The 24,166-nt window shown below is 36.6% G+C and overlaps 1 protein-coding gene across 6 annotated transcripts in view; it reads right to left on the bottom strand.

Moving 5' to 3' along the window:
- Positions 1-972: 972 nt before the first annotated feature.
- The window catches only part of LOC121384128 (dynamin-1-like), an 80,434-nt gene continuing 57,240 nt past the window's right edge, over positions 973-24,166 (bottom strand). For 4 of the 6 annotated variants that reach the window (XM_041514372.1, XM_041514370.1, XM_041514368.1 and 1 more), the window contains 7 exons: positions 20,224-20,347; positions 19,270-19,419; positions 18,414-18,470; positions 6,950-7,137; positions 5,510-5,521; positions 4,377-4,550; positions 973-1,216 (listed from right to left, as the gene is read on the bottom strand). In XM_041514372.1, coding sequence (XP_041370306.1) covers positions 1,129-1,216; positions 4,377-4,550; positions 5,510-5,521; positions 6,950-7,137; positions 18,414-18,470; positions 19,270-19,419; positions 20,224-20,347 — 793 coding nt within the window. In that variant the 3' untranslated portion in view covers positions 973-1,128. The remainder of the gene's footprint in view (positions 1,217-4,376; positions 4,551-5,509; positions 5,522-6,949; positions 7,138-18,413; positions 18,471-19,269; positions 19,420-20,223; positions 20,348-24,166) is intronic. The other 2 variants (XM_041514373.1, XM_041514371.1) reach the window with 1 other exon arrangement.

Below are 24,166 nucleotides of genomic sequence, written 5' to 3' on the forward strand. Positions count from 1 at the left end.
CGAGATATACAAAATTATTTCTAAATTCATTATCATCTACATGTGACCGGCATTTAATAATACCAAAATGTAGAAATCTCAGCTTGAGATGCATGAGTGTTTGTATTCCTCAACACTGCATGTGTTCTCAACACAAACACACTGGTCATTCAGTAGGATGTGTCAAGTATTTACAAAACCCAGCATGTACCAGTCACACCATGACAACAATTTATACTTCTGTACAAACTTTATGACATACAAAAAGATGCTGGATGTACAGAATTGAATATTCTAAACAAGAAGCTGTCAGTTTTGGCCAGATATTGGAAGCAGATCGTGAAATGTTAAGGATCAATTCCAAAATTCTTGTATCAAGCATTCATTCAAGATAAGCCCAACATGATTCATTTACTATTGTTGTGTACCCACAAACTGCAGTTCTTAAACATGCCTGCTTCAATTGCTGAAAGATTCAGCTGTTTCTGCTTCAATTACTTGACATACTTTAAACAACCAGTATCCCGGACACAGTCACCAATGATTGCCAGAGACTGTGACCAGGACAGACATGCTTTAACCTTAATTGGATAGAGGCACGCAAATGTAATTACTGCAAATCACCAGAATAATATTTTATATTTACACCAACTGTTCAGTAGGGCTGAACACTTTGCCGTTCATGCCATGTGCATTTAAGTCATTGTTAATAACTTACGCATTTTAAGCCTCAGCCAAGATGTGTTAATGTAACCTGCCATTCATTCTATTCCATGATGATCACGATTAACTCTTTAAACATTCGGTGTTAAGCCAATTAATTAGCTTTCTTTGCAAAATTAATCTGCAAACTTTCAATTACCGGAAGCCTAATCATCATCTTAATTACCGTCCACATTAATCATTTTAATCTAAATTAATCTGCATAATATCTACTGCACCTGACACCAAAATACCAAGACCTGCTACAATTATCACTATACACTGGTTTTCGTCTTAAAGTTGCTTTTGTATTGAACATGTAACACTTATCTAAACACAGAGATGGACACCAGTCTATGGCAGGTATCTGTAAGTGTGCCAGTCTATTGCAAATGTCCGCATGTGTCACATGCTGTGATCATGAAATGAGCTATACAGATGCAGGGGCTACTGGGGACGAGCCGGTACTGAGGGTCGACCCGGAATCTTGGGAGCTGCTCGGAAACTACCGCCAGAGTTATTCCCTCCTGGTCGCCTGCAAATAATAATAATAAAAATAATGATATTTTTATATATAAGAAATGTATAAAAATGCATTCATGTACATAAATAAAAAGAGGTAGTTTATACAATTAAAACGTCTATAAAACATGACAAGATTTAAATGAATACAAATATAGGTAATAATACTTATATTATTCATGATAATAATAAACAAAGAAAAACAACAACAAATTTAATTTGAAGTGAAACTGAAGAGAGAGAGAGAGAGAGAGAGAGAGACAGACAGACAGACAGACAGACAGCCAGAGAGAGACAGAGAGAGAGAGAGTCAGACAGACAGACAGAGAGAGAGAGAGAGAGAGAGAGAGTAAACTTGATACTTTTCAAAAGCATTTACCATGACAAATGAATTTCTGATAACAGCCACATTCTTCTGGCTCCATACTCATAAACGTACTTAACTGAATGTATGATACTTATCTGTGTACTTTAAGTATGTATTTAGGTATCATACATTGACTTAAGTACATTTATGAATATGGAGCCTGGATTACAAGTGTAAATATTTGACCGAAAGTCACAAGAGTATTTTAACTGACAGGAAGATACTTCTGTAAATGGATATTATGATGTCATCACAAACTGCTATGGTCAGTGGACCACAGGCAGACCTATATGTATGGTATCCAAGAAATGATGTCACGAGAATCTATGACCATTTACCCTGGTAGCGATACTATCCGTTGTCACCTTGGTAAGAAAAATTGAGGCACAGTTGCTCGTGAATTATAGCACGTCACTACAAGGGATCAATTCTACATCGATAGCACATCAGGCAAGCATTTTCCCACTGGGCTACATCGCACACTGTATACAGGTCATTATAGCATATTACAGGTTTGAGCCTTTAAGTCCAGGGATTGTCAGGCAGTACATGTACGGTTACTTTAGTAACATGTCTACATCCAAAAGAGGCTCAGGCAAACATATACAACAAGTCATCAGAAATGATCTCATTCTTGTATGTGAAGTTTCATGAAAATTGGATGAGCATGAAGTCAGAAGAGCAGTGACATTGTACGCCATGTACCTACATATATACAGGCAAGACACTATATCCCGGAGATATGATCATTCTTTTAACTTCAGTTTTTTCATTTGGACTGTTCTACTCCTTGTTTTAAACACCGTTTTCATGTTTTTATGTTCAGTCTTTTCCTGATAATGCCAATAATATATGGATGAAACTTTAAGAACATAGTGTGATTTAGACAAAAATATTATTTTCTGTCAAGTTGAGGACTCCTGTTAACTGTTGTTATAAAACACCACAAAAAACAAAGAGAAAAAAAAAGAAAAAGATTTTTTTTTTGCATATGATCCAGATTTACAGATTGTGTAAAAATAGAAAATGATCAATAATGAAATGAAGTTCATGATAAAACTCAGTTTTGGGTGTAGGACAAGTCAGCTGTGTTAACAACTTAACGAAGTCTCCAAGTCAACTGAAAATGATAAAACATGTATACACTGTATTTTACTTTAACAAACTGATCATGTATTTGTTAAATTACTGCTGTGATATGACGTTTCAGGGTGGTTTTGTTTTTAAAATTCAGCAGATGTTTTTCTTCCAACAAAAGACAAGTTAAATATTGCTTACTGCTCAAAAGCTGTTAAGTCAAAGACCCTAGGTTTTAAACACTACAGCATATTTTTTACTAATTGAAAGCAGACATTACCGGTACTTACATTTCATTGCTTAGATTATCCATTTCCATATATCTAAATTGTTTCTGGTCATCCTGATGTTTGTAACACTACGAAATACATTTTTCATAATTCTAAAAACACACACACCTCTGAGAATTAACAGTAATGGAGGTGACCTTCAATCTATTTTTAGAGGGCATTTCCCCATTTCAACATCACCCACTCTTGTTTCACTCTGTTGTAACTTTATCCAGACGTGTTACAGGTTTAAAGGTTACCCTAATTTAATGTCCACTTTCACGTGGTCATAGGGAGTATTAGCTTTGTCCAGGGGCCTGCCTCCGCCCCCCCTCCTTTCCCTCCCTAGTGGGTCACACCAATGTCCCCGATACAAATGATGCCCCTCCATGCCCCAACCAATAATAAACTTCCTGTGGCTGGGACCCAACTTTCCTTACCAACCTCCATTCCCCCTTCCATAAGGTCTTAACTACATCAAATATTAAAGAATTTAATTAATTTAGATAGCCCGATTCAAAATGTGATAAAATTATCGAGTACTTTTATTATAGTTATATTTGGAATCCGCACAAAAATTATCTACCCCCCCCCCCCCCCATAATATTATAATAATATATTATCTAAATTATCCCTGCATGCTTGAAACCTTTGTGGTATATGAGCATGTTAAAATTATCTGCAACCGCAACCATTTTCATGTGTTGAAACTAGGGTCTGCAATTTTAACACTGAGGTGAAACAAACACATTCAAACTGCTCATGTCACCAGACTTACTGCGGAATGGACGGTGCCACTCTCTGCGGAACTCTCAGAACGGAAGGCGATGAAGGAGGCGGTGGTGGGGGTGGGAAGTCTTTTGGTGACATCACACTGGAGGCTCGCTGAAGAAGAGGGGAGCCCCTGGGAGGTACGGGAGCCTCCCTTTGCATTGGCACAGCGGGTGGTGCCGATTTCCTCCATGCTGACGAATCCCTTCTAGAGTTGACAACAACGTGCGAGTATCTCACCTCACCTCTCACACCTCGGTCAATTCACACGGTAACCACCACTCTACTGTTAGCTATCACTGATAGTCTACTACCTCACAAAGAGGTTCAGCCCAGTATAAGCTAAGTCTGTTCCCAGTAGTCAATCTCAAATTAAATCTAAAATATTTTTACAAATATTCTTGATGATGAGGTAAAGGATCAATAATTTTTAACTCTGACTGAATCCAAAGCTCACAATGAAAAAGATTTTGTGTTTAAGTATTTTCAAGTGACTACGTTATGCAAATTGAAATTAGCCAAATACAATCTTTTCAATAAACCTTTTTTTCATTTTTTTCTTCAACCAGTATAGCAAATTAACAACTGACTAAATTTATTGTTGATAGAGTCATTTCTTTCACCAGGAACAGACAACTCAGTATACATGGGTTGAACATCTGTGTGTGTGTGAGAGTAACCAGACTTACTGTGGAATCAATGGTGTGGCACTGACACTGGCTGTGGGGGCCACAGGGGCAGGGCGTGATGGCATTGACGGCACTGATGACCCCGGGCGTGATGGGATCAGGGGCTGCTGCATCTCTCCGGGGCGGTTAGGGACTGGAGGTGCTGACCGCATTCGAGCTGGTGAGGGAGGACGGCTGCAGAGGAATGGGGGAGTAAATAAAACAGTGCACGGGGGAGAGGGGGTGAGTGTTGAGGATACTTAGATATTATATATCTCTGTGTATGTGTACTGTCTGTGTGTGTGCATGTGTGTGTGTACGGTTTGTGTGTGTGTGTGTGTATGTGTGTGTGTGTGTGTATCTCACTGTGTGCATGTGTGTGTGTGTGTGTGTGTATCTCACTGTGTGTATGTGTGTGTCAGTATGTGAGTTTGTATTGTGATATTATTTAAATTACTTTTCTTTCTGTCAACACTGAGCCATAGCCATGAGCATATCAATATTAGTTATATTATTACATATAATTTTTGTTTAGTTTTATCATATTACCGTGAATAACATGAAATATATAATTACAAACTCAGTATGGTGAGGTAGTAAGACGTTTTGATAGAGATATGTTGAATCCCAAGTTACAAGTTATATTACTTACATGTATGAGTTTATTCTCTTGTGACTGTCACATGACAAGATTAATCCAATCTAAGTCTATTTTCATTCATTTCAACTTATTTTCGTGCTTATATGTTCAAGCACGCTATCCTGAGCACACATCTCTGCTATCTGGACTGTCTGTCCAGGACAGTGGGTTAGTAATTTTGTGGTTAGTAAGACAGAAGAGGGTGTAGTGGTCTTACACCTACCCATTGAGCCCTTAAGAACTCGCTTAAGGTTGGAGCCGGTACCGGGCTGCAAACCCTGTACCTACCAGCCTGTAGTCCGATGGCTTAACCACTGCGCCACCGAGGCCAGTTCTCTAAGTCCAAACTTACAGTTACCTATTTTATAATGATTAAAGATCACTACTGGATCATGTGGATAACCAGTTGTAAGAGGACAAGTATAGAGTATATTAAATTTGGCTTAATGGAAACTATTTTCCACGTTGTCACAAGCACTAGAAAGGTTTGTGATCTGATTGTGCTCCAACTTACCTAGAAGATCCTCTGTGTCCAAGTGAAAGCAAAGGGAAAGCATAAAACATGTGCAGTCAGGTGGTTACCATCAATGTTACAGAACTATCTTAGACAGGGATGTGATACACACTTAAGAACAAAAGATAAACTCTTTGATTATACCATAGTTTGATATTATACCATAGTTTGATAAAGTAATTTTGTTTAGCATTTCACATTCAATATTAAACAATTAGGGCTGAATTGACAAAGCCTGTTTTTGTCTTAGGCATGTTTAACATGTTCAACTACATACATTAACAATGCTAAAACACTGGCATTTAATAAAACAAAACAAGCTTCGTAATTTGGTTCTTATATTTGTAGACACACAAAAATAAAACAAAGAAAAAGCTAGAATTAGATGAAACAAATCTTAAAAATAACACCCATGATTGAAAACATTTGACAGAAATATAAATAAATGTAATAAAATGTTAGTGTATGAATTTACATATTCCACTCAACAATAAACTGTTATAATCTTGGTCATTTAGAAGAATTTTTATTTCAAATACTGTTTGTCAGCTACAGCTTGACAAATCACATTTCTAACAAAACTCGTGGCACAATTTTGCCATTTGAAGCATCCAATTAAAACTATATAGAGAAACTGTTTATAATATCTGAATTTGGATATACATGTACCGTCAACATTTAATGCAACTTAAAAATGTTTGCTCTAATTCAAAACATTGATTTAACATCAAACTTGTAACTGAACTAATTAGATCAATGATGAAAAGAAAGGGAAGAACTGTTGATTAATGTTACCTAAGCACACTACAAAATACAGCTATCTGGGCCTATATGTTCGAAGCTATGTTAGCACTACGTCATTGGCTACAATGATTTTATAGTGCTAAGATAGCTTTAAAAATATGACTATTGTCTGTAACATATAACTATTGTCTGTAACATATGACTATTGTCTGTAACATATCACTATTGTCTGTAACATATGACTATTGTCTGTAACATATAACTATTGTCTGTAACATATAACTATTGTCTGTAACATATAACTACTGTCTGTAACATATGACTATTGTCTGTAACATATAACTATTGTCTGTAACATATGACTATTGTCTGTAACATATAACTATTGCGACACTTGGTCTGCTGCCCAAAAGAGGCAATTTGTACAGCATAGCAGCAAGGGATCTTTCCACTTGAGATCAGCTATCATCAAACTAAACTAACACCTGTCACTTGTCTTTACAGACAGGACAGCACATACCATGACTTTTGACATACCAGTGACAGGTGTTCAATGGGAGATAACCTTGTGAATGATGTAGGGAATAACTGCATGTCTTACTTTCTGCAGATTTGTATTAATCATTTTTGATATCGAATGTCAGTTTTAATTGAAGTTACAAATCAGGTGGATATAAAATAGAACAGGAGCCTTACCCATTGTGTGTTGTGTTGTTAGGGTCTGGTTTGAGCCAGTCGTTGTCGACGGGCGGGGGTGTAGGGGTGTATGTGGTGGTGGTGGACACCTCAGAGATGATGGCCAGGGCATCCTTGGTGGCGTGGTACATGCGTAGGATCTCCTCGCGGCGCTGGGCCTGGTCCATCGACTCCTCCATCAGAGACGCCTACAACAAACACAGAGTTTAACAACACCACTAGAGCACATTGACTCCTCCATCAGAGACATCTACAACAAACAAGTGTTTAACAACACCACTAGAGCACAATGACTCCATCAGACGCCTACAACAGCGTTTAATAACACCAATAGAGCACAATGACTCCTCCATCAGATGCCTACAAGTGTTTAACAACACCACTAGAGCACAATGACTCCATCAGACGCCTACAACAGCGTTTAACAACACCACTAGAGCACAATGACTCCTCCATCAGATGCCTACAAGTGTTTAACAACACCACTAGAGCACACTGAAAATTTCATCGACTCTTTAATTAGAGACACCTGCGACAAACAACAGTGTTTAACGACACCACTAGAGCACATTAATTCATCATCGACTCTTCCATCAGAGACGTCTACAACAAACAACACAGTGTTGTGTTTATTGACATCACTAGAGCACCATGATTCATCATCGGCTACTGTATGTGATTCTGATATTTAATCTTCAAAGGAAACTAGCTACAGAGTAACACTTTTACAATAATAGCAAGTGATTTTTAATATGCACTTTCCCATAGACAGGACATTACATACCAGGGTCTTTGATGTACCAGCTGTGGAACACTGGGTGGGATTAAAGTCAAAGAAAGCCTATTGTTATTAGAAAGAAAGAAAGAAATATTTGATTTAACGACGCACTCAAACATTTTATTTACGGTTATATGGCGTCAGACATAGGGTTAAGGACCACACAGATTTTGAGAGGAAACCCGCTGTCGCCACTACATGGGCTACTCTTTCCAATTAGCAGCAAGGGATCTTTTATTTGCGCTTCCCACAGGCAGGATAGCACAAACCATGGCCTTTGTTGAACCAGTTATAGATCACTGGTCAGTGCAAGTGGTTTACACCTACCCATTGGGCCTTGCGGAGCACTCACTTAGGGTTTGGAGTCGGTATCTGGATTAAAAATCCCATGCCTCGACTGGGATCCGACCTCAGTACCTACCAGCCTGTAGACCGATGACCTAACCACGAAGCCACCAAGGCCGGTATATTGTTATTAGAAGTATTTTGTACTATGTTGTGTGTGTGTGTGTAGAGCTATACATATGCTATCAGCAATACATTGGTTCGCTCTTGCAGAATTTAAACATTATTGCCTTGTAGGTCATTAAGTAATGTCTACTCTACAATGTTATAGTTCTATCTATGACTAACACATATGTGTTATAAACAGAATACTGTGAGAGGAAACAGACCGTAGTCCTATTTCTTATAACAGCAAGTTCAGCACGTGTTATATAGAGAATACTACATCAGTGGCCGTTAAATACCAATTATCTTACGAGTTGTTTTAAAAACGTATCTAATGATCGAAAGCGAGTTTGATATGTTTTTAAACAACGAATTGTAAGATAAATATATTTTGGCGAATGCTAATTACCGAGCCATAAATTCCTTTGTCTCGAAAAAACCAAAGAATGGAGTGAGACCTGTTTGTTATAATTAATCTCGTACCCACATGGTTTTAGACTAATTGTTCAATTACCCTCTAGGCCGAATTGGTTTCCGCGTTTAAATGTTTGGAGCTCATTTTGGCAGTTGGATTTCACTTCAAAGAAACTGGGATAACTTTTCAGGGTTTGGTGTTTTAATTTACATCTGTTGTTTTTGAATGTGCTGAATTCATTTTTAAGATACAAGAATGCCCAAGACTGGCAAGAGTAATAAATCGATGAAATCGAGGGAGAGGGCGAAACGGCGCAGGCCAGATAGCGGTTTAGCAACGGTAATGGCCACGCAGAACAGTTTGGTAAACGATGTTGAAACGCTGAACGGTAAAACAGGTCGAGTGACAGTTATCGATATGAATGCATTAGCGCATGGTTTTGAGGCGGATAGGGAGGGGGGGTCCAGTTGACGTAGATCATGAGTAATCGTCATTCATTCAGGCAAGTCATGGCAACAACCGGGAAGAGTCGCAATGGGGCACGGATGGCATTGGCGCTTTTTTACCTGTGTCTTTGAAAGAAAAAATATGGCGCGATGAATTCATGAATTTGGCCGTTTTGCTAAAAAGCGGTGCTGATACAAATATGTCACAGGAGCAAGGTGGGCCCATGACATTCACCTTAAATGAGGATGGGGTCTTGCAAGCTACACGAATGCAATCACCACCAAAAAGCATAACTAATATTACTGAATGGACAAGTGCTTTTACAATTTATATGAGCATATATCTTGAAGCGTTTCCACACAGACATCAAGAGCTTATGGTCTGCTGCATTGAAATTTAAAAATTTAGGGTGGATTACATACGATGTTCAATTCCGTATGCGCCAAGCAAAGTATCCGAATAATTCTTGGGCGGAAATTAATGTCCAACTTTGGGTCGTGCACAATGTTAGCAGTGTCCCAAGCAATCAGGTGGGGAGAAATGAGTCCATCCAATTAAACAAAACAGACACAAGGGTGTGTTGGGATTACAATACTAAGAATTGCACTTGGGGTAAAAAATGCAAGTTTAGACATATATGTACCAAATGTCACGGCTTACATCCCTCTCAGGTTTGTTTTCGCCCCACCACTTCCGCTAACACAGAAAGAAAACCTAAATTGTGATAAATGCGAAACAAAAACTTTGAGCATGGGGAGTAGTCAGTTGTTGGAATTAGGAAAAACTCCAGTTAATGTTAATGTTAATGTTTCGTGTTCCATGTTAGCAGAATATCCCAATAAGCAAGTGGCAAATGAATTAATTACCGGCTTTTGCGGTGGGTTTTCTCTACAGTATACGGGCAAACATATTGAAATGGAGTCTAAGAATCTTAAGTCAGTTTATGAAAATCCAATTATAGTTCAGAGAAAGATAAACAAAGAATTAGAATTAGGGAGAATAGCTGGTCTTTCTTGAAACCACCATTTAGGAACCTACAAGTTAGCCCCATCGGGTTGGTACCTAAAAAGGAACCTGGTGAATACAGATTTATCCACCATTTGTCATACCCAGTAGGCAATTCTGTCAATGACAGCATTAGTGATGCGGCAGCTTCTGTGAAATATACAAGCTTTGACAAGGCAGTAGAAATTATCCAGGTGCTAGGGATGGGTGCAACTCTGGCCAAAGCCGATATAAAAAGTGCATTTCGCCTCTGTATTGTATGTCCAGGAGATTTTGATCTACTGGGATTTAAATTCCAAGAACATTTTTACTTTGATAAATGTTTACCCATGGGGTGCAGAATCAGTTGTTCAATTTTTGAAAAGTTTTCTAGTTTTATACAGTGGGAAGTGGAAAAACGGATCCCTAGGGCACAATTGTTATACTACATTGATGATTTCCTTTTTGCGGGTCAGGATGGGGAGGAATGTCAAAACACACTTGACGGATTTTTCAAGGTTTGCTCAGAGCTAGGGGTGCCTGTGGCAGATGAAAAAACAGTCCAACCATGCACAATGTTAATCTTTTGGGTTTAGAAATAGACACAGTGAAAATGCAAATAAGAATTCCATTGAAAAAAATCCAAGAAATCAAAGCAATTTTATATTTATTTAGCAAAAAGAAAAAAGCTACTTTAAAGGAGATCCAATCATTAATTGGGTCTTTAAACTTCATAAACAGAGCAATACTCGTAGGCTAGAGGATGCGACATGCAAAGTGCAGAAACCTCACCATACAATCAGGCTAAACTCTGAAATAAAAAGTGACTTATTGGTTTGGTCACTTTTTCTTGACAAGCATAATGGTATTTCACTTTTCTTAGATCAGTGGTGGTTGGACAATGTCCATCTAAAATTGTTTACAGATAGTTCTGGCAGCCATGGATTTGGTATATATTTTAATAGGGAATGGGCTTATGGGCAGTGGCCAGGTTCGTGGAGGAATCAAGGCCTTACCAAGAACATAACCCTACTGGAATTCTTCCCTATAGTGGTAGCAATTAGTTTATGGGGGAATAGATTCGAAAACAAGAAAATATTATTTAATTCTGACAATCAGGCAGTAGTAACTATTCTAAACACCAACACTTCATGATCACCAGAGGTGATGATGTTGGTGCGGCACATGGTTCTAATGTGTTTGAGGTCCAATATAATGGTACGGGGACAGTATATAGAAGGTATTTCTGATGCACTATCTCGATTTCATTTCCAGAAGTTCCGATTATTGGCACCAGAGGCGGCAGCGCTTCCAACTCCAGTACCGCAGGAAGTTTGGGCCATCTGTGGGTGGAAGCAGCGCACCTGTTAGACTGCTCATTGTCAAGTAACACACGGCGAGTTTACAATTCTGCTTTGCAGTCATTTGCTACATTTAGGGGGGAATCAGGGATGAAACACGTCTGGCCAGCACCATTAAGTCACGTCGTACAGTATACTGCATATTTGTCGTTACAGAATACGGCTCCATCGACAGTTGCAGTGCATATTTTGGCAATTAGCCGAGAACACAGGATGCAGGGTCCGACTGATCCATCGGATCATTTCATTGTGCGGAAAATGGTTTGAGAAAGACTGTTCACAGAGTCAATACTAGAGCACTTATCACATTGGCGATTTTGGTGAAGCTACCTCGTGCTTTACACAGACCTGTCAACCCTCCTGGATTTCGCGGGAGTCTCCCGGTATTTGATCAAATCTCCCTGCACCTGCGCGGGAAACAATTTCTCCTGTTAAATGACATTTTAGTAAGCATTAAAAAAAAAATCAATCCAGTTTTGCCAAAATAACACAAGGGAAATAACTCATTCTCATTCGGAAAATGTCGACTACTTTCGGTTTCCGAGGATGTAACAGACAGAATTATCCCGACTGTTTAACCTTTGCTGAAGTCAGACTTGTGGGATATTTATATTGTTAAAAAAGCATGTTGAGTTTATAAAATGACGTGCTATTATAATGTTTGTCATCATCATAATAGCTACGAAGTGTGTTGCCGCTAATTCAACAGGCTGTGTATTGCCATTCAGTGCTGCTATATATATAACTATCCAATTTAGTTCTAATAACGGCTCTGAATTGTAAAATGTCTTTCCACTAGATTACATAATGCAACTATGACAAATCTGAAGTGCCAGACTATGGTGCAGAGTTGACAGCGATACACACCATGCACGTTAAAATCACACGTCACAGCAAGACAACGAAAGACCAATTAGCTATATAAACACACTTCTGTTAGTTAATTGTGTATGTTTGCGCAGTAACATGTTGGTAACAAGGGTACACTTCAAGAGATTATTTTTGTACAATTAATAAATGTTGTGTTTGACATAAACTTACTCACGGAAATGGGTATAATTCCGGTAAATTTCACACGATGTCCGTAATGAGGTTTTACTTATGATTAATGAAAATACAATATTTATTGCATCATTATAATGATTTTAAATAAGTACCATGCCACTCTTCCTCATAATAGTAAAAACTGAATATTAATGTATAAGATTTATATAAATTTGTCTTAGGTACTTAGCTACACTAACCACAAATGATGATGTAATGTAACCTGTAAGTGTAATACCATAAATGTACTAATTAATTTTTTTATTTCTTGTTTGTTTTCTTAACATTTTTGTATAAAAGAATTATTTAAAATAATAATAATAATAATATATATTTTTAATTAATTAATTTTTTATTATTATTTTTTTTTTTATTATTTTTTTTTTTTTAAATGCCAAGATCTAAGGTTAACAAGTATATATGACATTATGTAGTGTTCATATAACTTATTGTAATATATATATATTTTTTTTAATCTTGAGATTTTGGGTTAAATTCTGTTAATTTAAAAAAGCTCCTGCTTTTTCACAAAATCTCCTGCTTTTTCAACACACACCTCCTGCTTTCTCTTGACTAAAGGTTGACAGGTCTGGCTTTACATGCAGTCTGTTCCTCAAATTATGAGACCTTAATGTTTGAAGCCATATTTTCTCTGGCATTTTTTGCATTTTTACAAGTTGGAGAAATTGTCTTCACAACACAGGCCGATAAAAACAGGCCTCTTTTTCTGTCTGATATTTCCATGCATCAAAACATGATGGAAATAACGATTAGACAATCCAAAACTGACCAGTTAGGTGTAGGCACTACTTTACGACCATTAGAAATTCAAAATTCTTTGATATGCCCGGTGCAGTTAATGCAAGCTTATTTGAAAATTAGATCTAGGGGCAGTATTTACTTATTCATTCATTTCAATGACAAAGTTGTTACACGATCACAGTTCTCAAGAATCTTAACCAAATGTTTAAGTTTTTTACAGGTGGATAGCAAATGTTTTCGAGCACATTCTTTCAGGATTGAGGCTGCAACTACAGCAGCTATGCAGGGAGTCAGCAGAGATGAGATTAAATTGTGGGGTCGGTGGAGCTCAAACGCATACCTTCGGTATATACGAATACCATGGTTGATTTGATTCTGTTATTACATGTGTGAGTTTTTTCAGATATCTGGTTGGTGGAATCATCCATAATCTACTGGGCATACTGAAGAGCTGTTGGTCGCCCAATTGGTTCTGATCTTGGATTGGTGAATTGTCGAGTGAAATGGTTTAGAGTACGGGGCCAGAGATGGTCTAACCTACTGCCTTACCTAAAGCAAAAGCTTAAAAGGTATTCCTTACCGGACATAATACTTATACATTTGGGCTCAAATGATCTGGTCCAATGTTCGGGCAAGGAGTTGACGGAAATGCTTCCCCGAATTGTGTGGCGAGAAGCGGAAGCAAATTCGGGTATAATCCATAAACTAAAACGAGTGAATCGTTATGGGTTAAAGTGGGTTTGCGAAAATGGGGGATTCGGGATAAAACATGAGATAGTGATTGAGGATCAGGGACTCTTCAGAGCAGATGGGGTTCATTTGTCAAACATAGGGAATGATATATTTTTAAATACCTTGCAAGATCCTTTACAAGCTTTTTTCAAGGGGGCCACCAATGTTTTGTATGGCTACTAAACTGCATGTAAGCTCGGTACATTGTTTTGTTAGTGAGTGGGGTGTCCTCGTATAGACGAGTCCTGTGGCGGATTGGTGGTGGCCGGACACATTTATCTCTATGTTGGTAACCCTCGTTGGAGATAGGTAAGCTATAATGGCCTAGGTAGGTGCACCCCACCTTTTGTTGGTAGACACTCGGAAGGGATGTGTATGTGGGCATTCTCGTTGGGGACCCTCGTGCTTGCCTTTATGCACATGAGGGGTGCACCAGGGGGCCCTCCCTTTGGGGAACCTAGGAAGGGTGCGGCTGTGCTGCCAGGGCAAAAAACCCGGATGGGTAGGCACATTAGTTGGTGCCTGGCCACCTTGTGTCTGCTATAGGGATCGTTTTTTGTGTATTTCATTATAAGATAATAAACAAATGCTTCGCCATTTTTATTCCATTAATTTGGCTTTGTTGTCTGTATTATTAGTACATGTCTGCAATTAAGTCTTTTAAGATTATATTATAATTTTAATTATTTGGGTTATGAAGAGACAAATGGTATCTACACAAATGTAGTATTCTATTTCTTACATATTCTCAAAAACTAGGTTTTAAGCACATTTTAACATCTTTTTTGACTAAAAGTTATTTACAACCCTTGCACTTGTAGCTAACTTATACATCACAGACAAATGATTGTCAGGTTAACTGTATATCACAGTGTAATTAATTTTGATTGTACTGCTTTTTCATTGGATGGTATGGATTGGTGACCTGGTCATCACCTAGGAGCAGTCAATCGTATGTCTTGAAATTATTAACAAACGTACATGTGTTAACAAGTATGTGTTATCAAAAATAACAAATGATGTTCTCATCAACAGGTGTGTAAGAAAAATACAGAATGATTGTGTAGAATATTGTTACAGGAAACGGACCATAGTCCTATCACAGTAAGTTAAGTATGTGTTATAAATACAGAATGATCGTGTAGAATACTGTGAGAGGAAACAGACGTAGTCCTATAACAGTAAATTAAGTATGTGTTATAAATACAGAATGATTGTGTAGAATATTGTTACAGGAAACAGACCGTAGTCCTATCACAGTAAGTTAAGTATGTGTTATAAATACAGAATGATCGTGTAGAATACTGTGAGAGGAAACAGACGTAGTCCTATAACAGTAAATTAAGTATGTGTTATAAATACAGAATGATTGTGTAGAATATTGTTACAGGAAACAGACCGTAGTCCTATAACAGTAAGTTAAGTATGTGTTATAAATACAGAATGATTGTGTAGAATACTGTGAGAGGAAACAGACCGTAGTCCTATAACAATAAGTTAAGTATGTGTTATAAATACAGAATGACTGTGTAGAATACTGTGAGGAAACAGACCGTAGTCCTATCACAGTAAGTTAAGTATGTGTTATAAATACAGAATGATCGTGTTTAATACTGTGAGAGGAAACAGACCGTAGTCCTATAACAGTAAGTTAAGTATGTGTTATAAATACAGAATGATTGTGTAGAATACTGTGAGAGGAAACAGACCATAGTCCTATAACAGTAAGTTAAGTATGTGTTATAAATACAGAATGATTGTGTAGAATACTGTGAGAGGAAACAGACCGTAGTCCTATAACAATAAGTTAAGTATGTGTTATAAATACAGAATGATCGTGTTTAATACTGTGAGAGGAAACAGACCGTAGTCCTATAATAGTAAGTTAAGTATGTGTTATAAATACAGAATGATTGTGTAGAATACTGTGAGAGGAAACAGACCGTAGTCCTATAACAATAAGTTAAGTATGTGTTATAATACAGAATGATCGTGTTTAATACTGTGAGAGGAAACAGACCGTAGTCCTATCACAGTAAGTTAAGTATGTGTTATAAATACAGAATGACTGTGTAGAATATTGTTACAGGAAACAGACCGTAGTCCTATAACAGTAAGTTAAGTATGTGTTATAAATACAGAATGATCGTGTAGAATACTGTGAGAGGAAACAGACCGCAGTCCTATAACAATAAGTTAAGTATGTGTTATAAATACAGAATGATTGTGTAGAATATTGTTACAGGAAACAGACCGTAGTCCTATCACAGTAAGTTAAGTATGTGTTATAAATACAGAATGATCGTGTAGAATACTGTGAGAGGAAACAGACCGTAGTCCTATAACAATAAGTTAAGTATGTGTTATAAATACAGAATGATTGTGTAGAATACTGTGAGAGGAAACAGACCGCAGTACTATAACAATAAGTTAAGTATGTGTTATAAATACAGAATGATCGTGTAGAATACTGTGAGAGGAAACAGACTGCAGTCCTATAACAATAAGTTAAGTATGTGTTATAAATACAGAATGATTGTGTAGAATATTGTTACAGGAAACAGACCGTAGTCCTATCACAGTAAGTTAAGTATGTGTTATAAATACAGAATGATCGTGTAGAATACTGTGAGAGGAAACAGACCGTAGTCCTATAACAGTAAGTTAAGTATGTGTTATAAATACAGAATGACTGTGTAGAATACTGTGAGGAAACAGACTGTAGTCCTATAACAGTAAGTTAAGTATGTGTTATAAATACAGAATGACTGTGTAGAATACTGTGAGGAAACAGACTGTAGTCCTATAACAGTGTTAAGTATGTGTTATAAATACAGAATGATCGTGTTTAATACTGTGAGAGGAAACAGACTGTAGTCCTATAACAGTGTTAAGTATGTGTTATAAATACAGAATGATCGTGTTTAATACTGTGAGAGGAAACAGACCGTAGTCCTATAACAGTGTTAAGTATGTGTTATAAATACAGAATGATCGTGTTTAATACTGTGAGAGGAAACAGACTGTAGTCCTATAACAGTAAGTTAAGTATGTGTTATAAATACAGAATGATTGTGTTTAATACTGTGAGAGGAAACAGACCGTAGTCCTATAACAGTGTTAAGTATGTGTTATAAATACAGAATGACTGTGTTTAATACTGTGAGAGGAAACAGACCGTAGTCCTATAACAGTGTTAAGTATGTGTTATAAATACAGAATGATCGTGTTTAATACTGTGAGAGGAAACAGACTGTAGTCCTATAACAGTAAGTTAAGTATGTGTTATAAATACAGAATGATCGTGTTTAATACTGTGAGAGGAAACAGACCGTAGTCCTATAACAGTAAGTTAAGTATGTGTTATAAATACAGAATGATTGTGTAGAATACTGTGAGAGGAAACAGACCGTAGTCCTATCACAGTAAGTTAAGTATGTGTTATAAATACAGAATGATCGTGTAGAATACTGTGAGAGGAAACAGACCGTAGTCCTATAACAGTAAGTTAAGTATGTGTTATAAATACAGAATGACTGTGTAGAATACTGTGAGGAAACAGACTGTAGTCCTATAACAGTAAGTTAAGTATGTGTTATAAATACAGAATGACTGTGTAGAATACTGTGAGGAAACAGACTGTAGTCCTATAACAGTAAGTTAAGTATGTGTTATAAATACAGAATGACTGTGTAGAATACTGTGAGGAAACAGACTGTAGTCCTATAACAGTGTTAAGTATGTGTTATAAATACAGAATGATCGTGTTTAATACTGTGAGAGGAAACAGACCGTAGTCCTATAACAGTGTTAAGTATGTGTTATAAATACAGAATGATCGTGTTTAATACTGTGAGAGGAAACAGACCGTAGTCCTATAACAGTGTTAAGTATGTGTTATAAATACAGAATGATCGTGTTTAATACTGTGAGAGGAAACAGACCGTAGTCCTATAACAGTGTTAAGTATGTGTTATAAATACAGAATGATCGTGTTTAATACTGTGAGAGGAAACAGACCGTAGTCCTATAACAGTGTTAAGTATGTGTTATAAATACAGAATGATCGTGTTTAATACTGTGAGAGGAAACAGACCGTAGTACTATAACAGTAAGTTAAGTATGTGTTATAAATACAGAATGATCGTGTTTAATACTGTGAGAGGAAACAGACTGTAGTCCTATAACAGTAAGTTAAGTATGTGTTATAAATACAGAATGATCGTGTTTAATACTGTGAGAGGAAACAGACCGTAGTCCTATAACAGTAAGTTAAGTATGTGTTATAAATACAGAATGATTGTGTAGAATACTGTGAGAGGAAACAGACCGTAGTCCTATAACAGTAAGTTAAGTATGTGTTATAAATACAGAATGACTGTGTTTAATACTGTGAGAGGAAACAGACTGTAGTCCTATCACAGTAAGTTAAGTATGTGCTATAAATACAGAATGATCGTGTTTAATACTGTGAAAGGAAACAGAGCCTACCTGATCTCCTGATGAGTACAAGTGAGCCAACAAGTCTGTGCTAATGAACTCTTTGAGCTGAAATAAACACACAAGACTGAGTCACCAGAGGTTTCACATAACATATCTATACTACAGGGTGTCACACTGAACCAACAAGGAAAAAAGAAGAAGAAAAAAATAATACCTGTCAAAAAGGTATTAAAAAAACCCCTTGAATATAAGAATATTAATTCTAAAAAATCTATCACTGCAAAATAGTGGAATGCATTACAGCAAAAATAGGTTGTAAAAGTATGGCCCGAGTTTCATTTAACTAGACAGAAAAGCCGTATTTAGTTCAGTTTATGTTTAGTTAGACTGCTGTGTGACTAGACAAAAAAGAAGTATTTAGTTCAGTTTATGTTTTTGTTAGACTGCTGTGAGACTAGACAGGAGAGCCGTATTTAGTTCAGTCTGTGTTTGAGTTAGACTGCTGTGAGACTAGACAGGAAAGCAGTATTTAGTTCAGTCTGTGTTTGAGTTAGACTGCTGTGAGACTAGACAGGAAAGCAGTATTTAGTTCAGTCTGTGTTTGAGTTAGACTGCTGTGACACTAGACAGGAAAGCAGTATTTAGTTCAGTCTGTGTTTGAGTTAGACTGCTGTGAGACTAGACAGGAAAGCAGTATTTAGTTCAGTCTGTGTTTGAGTTAGACTGCTGTGAGACTAGACAGGAAAGCAGTATTTAGTTCAGTCTGTGTTTGAGTTAGACTGCTGTGAGACTAGACAGGAGAGCAGTATTTAGTTCAGTTTATGTTTGAGTTAGACTGCTGTGACACTAGATAGGAAAGCAGTATTTAGTTCAGTTGTGTTTGAGTTGCTGTGTGAGAACCCACATTGTTGACGATCATGTGCATGATGGTCTTGGGCACGAGGTCGCGCTGCGTCTTGTTGATGATCTTCATGTACGAGTCGACGAGGTTACGGATCGTCTCCACCTGTCTCTCCAGCTGCGGGTCCATAGAGCCGAGGTCGTCACTGCGGGACTGCAAACAGACACAACACTTCACCAACATCTCATCTACTACAGAATCACCGCAGTTTACACTTTGTTTTTGTTTAAAGACATCACTAGAGCAGTTATTTATTAATCATTGGCTATTGGATGTCAAACATTTGGTAATTTTGACGGTCTTAGTAAGGAAACTGCTACATTTTTCCATTAGTAGCAAGGGATCTTTTATATGCACCATCCCACAAGACAGGACAGCATATACCATGGCCTTTGATATACCAGTCATGGTGCACTGGCTGGATCGAGAAATAGCCTAATGGCCCACCAACGGGGATTGATCCTAGACCAACTGCGCATCAAGCATGCACTTTACTACGAGACTGTAAACAAACAACACGTCATCACCATCCAAGTCTAGTACAGAACCACTGCTGTTTATTGCTCGCTTTACAACAAGAGTAACATACAGGTATGGACGTACTTCACAGCAGGCATTTTATAGTTCGTGTCACCACCAATGTTTAAGAGTACAGTGACGTCAGTAAGAAGAGAAATACTACATCACATACTAAAATACTTAACAAGGCTAATGTTGCAACTAAAGAATAATGTGATTTCAATGGTTCTCAAACTACTATCCAATGCGCAATGAGCCTTCAAACACATATGACAGAATTATCAGCACACACAGAAATTAGTTTTTAAAAATATCAACATTTGCTTGGGAAGATTTATTATTTTAATTCTATACCTGGCGACAGAACATGTTTTATTAAATAGGTTGCAAAAACTCTGTTTATTAACAGCATCCCTGGGATAAGGAATAAAGTATTACCGATGACTCCTCCTGTGATCTCTCGGGATAAACCCCGGCTCGCAGGAATGAAGCCTTCCAGCTGTCAACGTCCTCCTGACTCTCGGCCGACAGCTCCAGCTGCTTGTAGTCCTTGTAGACATTTCTACAACATACATCACACTCGTTATTGGTAATTCTTATAGACATTTCTACAACATACATCACACTCGTTATTGGTAATTCTTATAGACATTTCTACAACATACATCACACTCGTTATTGGTAATTCTTATAGACATTTCTACAACATACATCACACTCGTTATTGGTAATTCTTATAGACATTTCTACAACAAACATCACAGTCGTTATTGGTAATTCTTATAGACATTTCTACAACAAACATCACAGTCGTTATTGGTAATTCTTATAGACATTTCTACAACAAACATCACACTCGTTATTGGTAATTCTTATAGACATTTCTACAACAAACATCACACTCGTTATTGGTAATTCTTATAGACATTTCTACAACAAACATCACAGTCGTTATTGGTAATTCTTATAGACATTTCTACAACAAACATCACACTCGTTATTGGTAATTCTTATAGACATTTCTACAACAAACATCACACTCGTTATTGGTAATTCTTATAGACATTTCTACAACAAACATCACAGTCGTTATTGGTAATTCTTATAGACATTTCTACAACAAACATCACAGTCGTTATTGGTAATTCTTATAGACATTTATACAACAAACATCACGGTCGTTATTAGTAATTCTTACAAACATTTCTACAACAAACATCACACTCATTATTTGTAATTCTTATAGACATTTCCACAACAAACATCACAGTCGTTATTGGTCATTCTTATAGACTTTTCTACAACAAACATAACAGTCGTTATTTGTAATTCTTATAGACATTTCTTCAACAAACACCACTGTCATTATTTGTAATTCTTATAGACATTTCTACAACAAACATCAGTCGTTATTGGTCATTCTTATAGACTTTTCTACAACAAACACCACAGTCAATATTTGTAAAACTTTGGTCATTATTTGACAAATTTAATTATAATCTGAAGTCAAACATTACGCTTACTGTATATAAAGGCATTCATATTAATTCCTTATTTAACTTAATATCTTTTTTTAGCATTAAATATAATCTTATATGTTGACATCTGACTCTAGTATATATAACCTAAATATCAATGTGTATAGATTTACTGATCATTAAACATATATTGAAAATGAAACCGTAAGATATTGAAGTTACCCATTCAAAACAAACTACTACATGCATGCAATTTAAATATAAGTGTATGATGTAAAAAGCAACAGAAATATGTTATTGTACTTTACATGCACATGTACATATGTTAAAGTGTACCGAAGATCTAACAATAACAGAAGTGAAACCTCAAGTTAAATGAAGACACAAAGTTAAAAACATAACACATACAAAACATTCAGCAGTGAATAACAGACAACAAACTGTTACATGATGTTCATGCAACACTGGGCACACAAATTAACAGGAATAATATATTCATTCATCCATCCATCCATCCATCCATCCAGTTTATTTCAGTGTACATATCCACAATAAGATTCAAGCCCAATGTTCTGGGTACAAAACTAGAGCTATCTGGGTTGTCTGTGTAGGTGAGAGGTTATTGGTTAGTTGTTAGTTGTTCAGGGTTAGTGAGGGACAACTCCGTGTTAAAACTCAGTCTGGATGGCAGCCAGTACCAGGATGCAAACCCAGTTCCTACCAGTCTTAGAGCTCATAGATTAACAAACGCACAATCAAGACACATTAAACTGATGAAATGTAACAGAAACTTAAAACACCATGGAATACTTGTGTTAGCATTTAAAACAGATTTCTCCATGCAGACTTCACAACAACCACTTTATCTTTATAAGTTGGGTCAGATGGCAGTTGATTTACTAAAAGACTTAAAAATATATATATATCAGACACGTCCCAGACCCTGACCCCCCACCAAAAAAAGAGCAATCTTCATTTATCATGGTTAATGCTGTTTATACTATTTGCAAAACAGCTTATTGTATCTTATGGTATTGAGCTTAAGCAAAAATCACCCTGTGCACATGGACAGCACATAAATGATGTAAATGGAATGCATGACCTAAAATCGATCCCCATTAGTGGTCCTATTTGGTTTTTCCTAGTTCCAACCAGTGCCACACAAATGGTGTGACAAAGGTTGTGGTATGTATTATCCTGTCTGAGATGGTGCATGTAAAATATTTTTTGCTGCTAATCCTAATGAATTGGTGGCATCAGGTTTCCTCTTTCATAATTTGTTTGGTTCTCAGCCATATGTCCGATGCTAGAGAGCCATAATTACATATGTTTTGAGTCACTGTTAAATAAAAAACCTTCTGTCCAACACCCGACCACTGGCCATGTCAAAGACTGGACATGGAATAGACGAGCCTGAAACTTTTTTTGGATATAAGCACGTTAATAAAGTATCCATAAAGTATCCTAATTCTAATTCTAAATAAAATATCCTTCCTTCCATCCATCCATCCAACTCTGCTTTTAGCAAGTCAACAGCCGAGTGAGCCTACCTTTAATCAAGCTAACATACATTTATGATAGTATTTATGTTATGTAAGAGTGGGCTCAATCACATTAAGCTTGTTAGTCAAACAGATTAACAAAGTGTTTTGAAAATCTTTAATTTACTCATTAGTCACAGAGACTAACCGTCAAAATCTCAATTAAATTAGTTTGTTAGTCATAGTGAATAACAAAGATTTTTAGAAACCAATTCTGCCTCACACAGTGAAAACAAAAGAAATTAAATTTATATTTAAACTAATTATATTTTACTAAAAGAAACTTTTTTTTTTTTTTTTTTTGCAATGAGTGAAACGAAATATAATTGTAATAAACAGACTAGATGTTAACGACACCCCAGCATGAAAAATGGGTATAATTGTAATATGCCACAGATGTCTATAATATCATACTACATGTACACATCAATACTTAATAGAAAAGAAATAAAATGACAATAATTATTTATAATCAAATTTATTTAATGTATCAGTGCAAGTCTAAACCGAATAAAAGATGGCGACAAACAAAGATAAAAATAAAGCAAAAGCCTGTTTGGCAGGGCAAGCTCTACATGCCAGTATAGGAAATCATAACGGAGAAATAATCGTACTACCAAGCGTAAGGTTCGATAAATAAACTCTGACCCAGTTTTAAAATACATCCTCCTTGTGATATATTGGTAATACTAGTGTACTGATTAAATATCGAGGATTGTTTTGTCGTTTAGAGAGAGAGAGAGAGTCTTTTATTTCACCACATAAACATTCACAAAGTATCTGCTTAAAATGGTAGACTAACACTTGAAGTAAAAAACTTGTTTCAGAAACAATGAATGGAGACGAGTCTGAAAGCCGCAGTGGTGACTGTATTTTTATTTAATCATTTAAAACAAAGCCGAGACCAAGCATCTTTCTCTTGACTTATTCTTACAAAGTCCCGAGACTAACAGATTAATATAATCAACAGCCAACAAAGCAAATAATGAAATACCGTAATACGAGCTTTGGAGGTTGATTACTCAGCAGACAGGCATTTCTAGTTTGAAATTATGTATCGTCATTGATTCCAAATTACACATGAAATTAAATCTAGACAGACTGAACTGTAATTTGTTATTAAAACAGCATCCAAAATTAACTTGACTACCCATGTCATGACCTACAAATATGACTTAGTGCTGCAGTTTCTGATGTATGAATATTAGATCTGTAACGATCTATTAGAATTTGAAATACCAGATTTAAATATCTGTAATAATCTTATAGTACATGAAATACCACATTCTTCGTTTTGTAATAACCTTTCTCTACGGGCTAGCCTGCTACTCAAATGCTATTAAAATTCTGACCATCTGTTGT

Source organism: Gigantopelta aegis, chromosome 10, assembly GCF_016097555.1.
Source record: "Gigantopelta aegis isolate Gae_Host chromosome 10, Gae_host_genome, whole genome shotgun sequence".
Classification (NCBI taxonomy): Eukaryota; Metazoa; Mollusca; class Gastropoda; order Neomphalida; family Peltospiridae; genus Gigantopelta; species Gigantopelta aegis.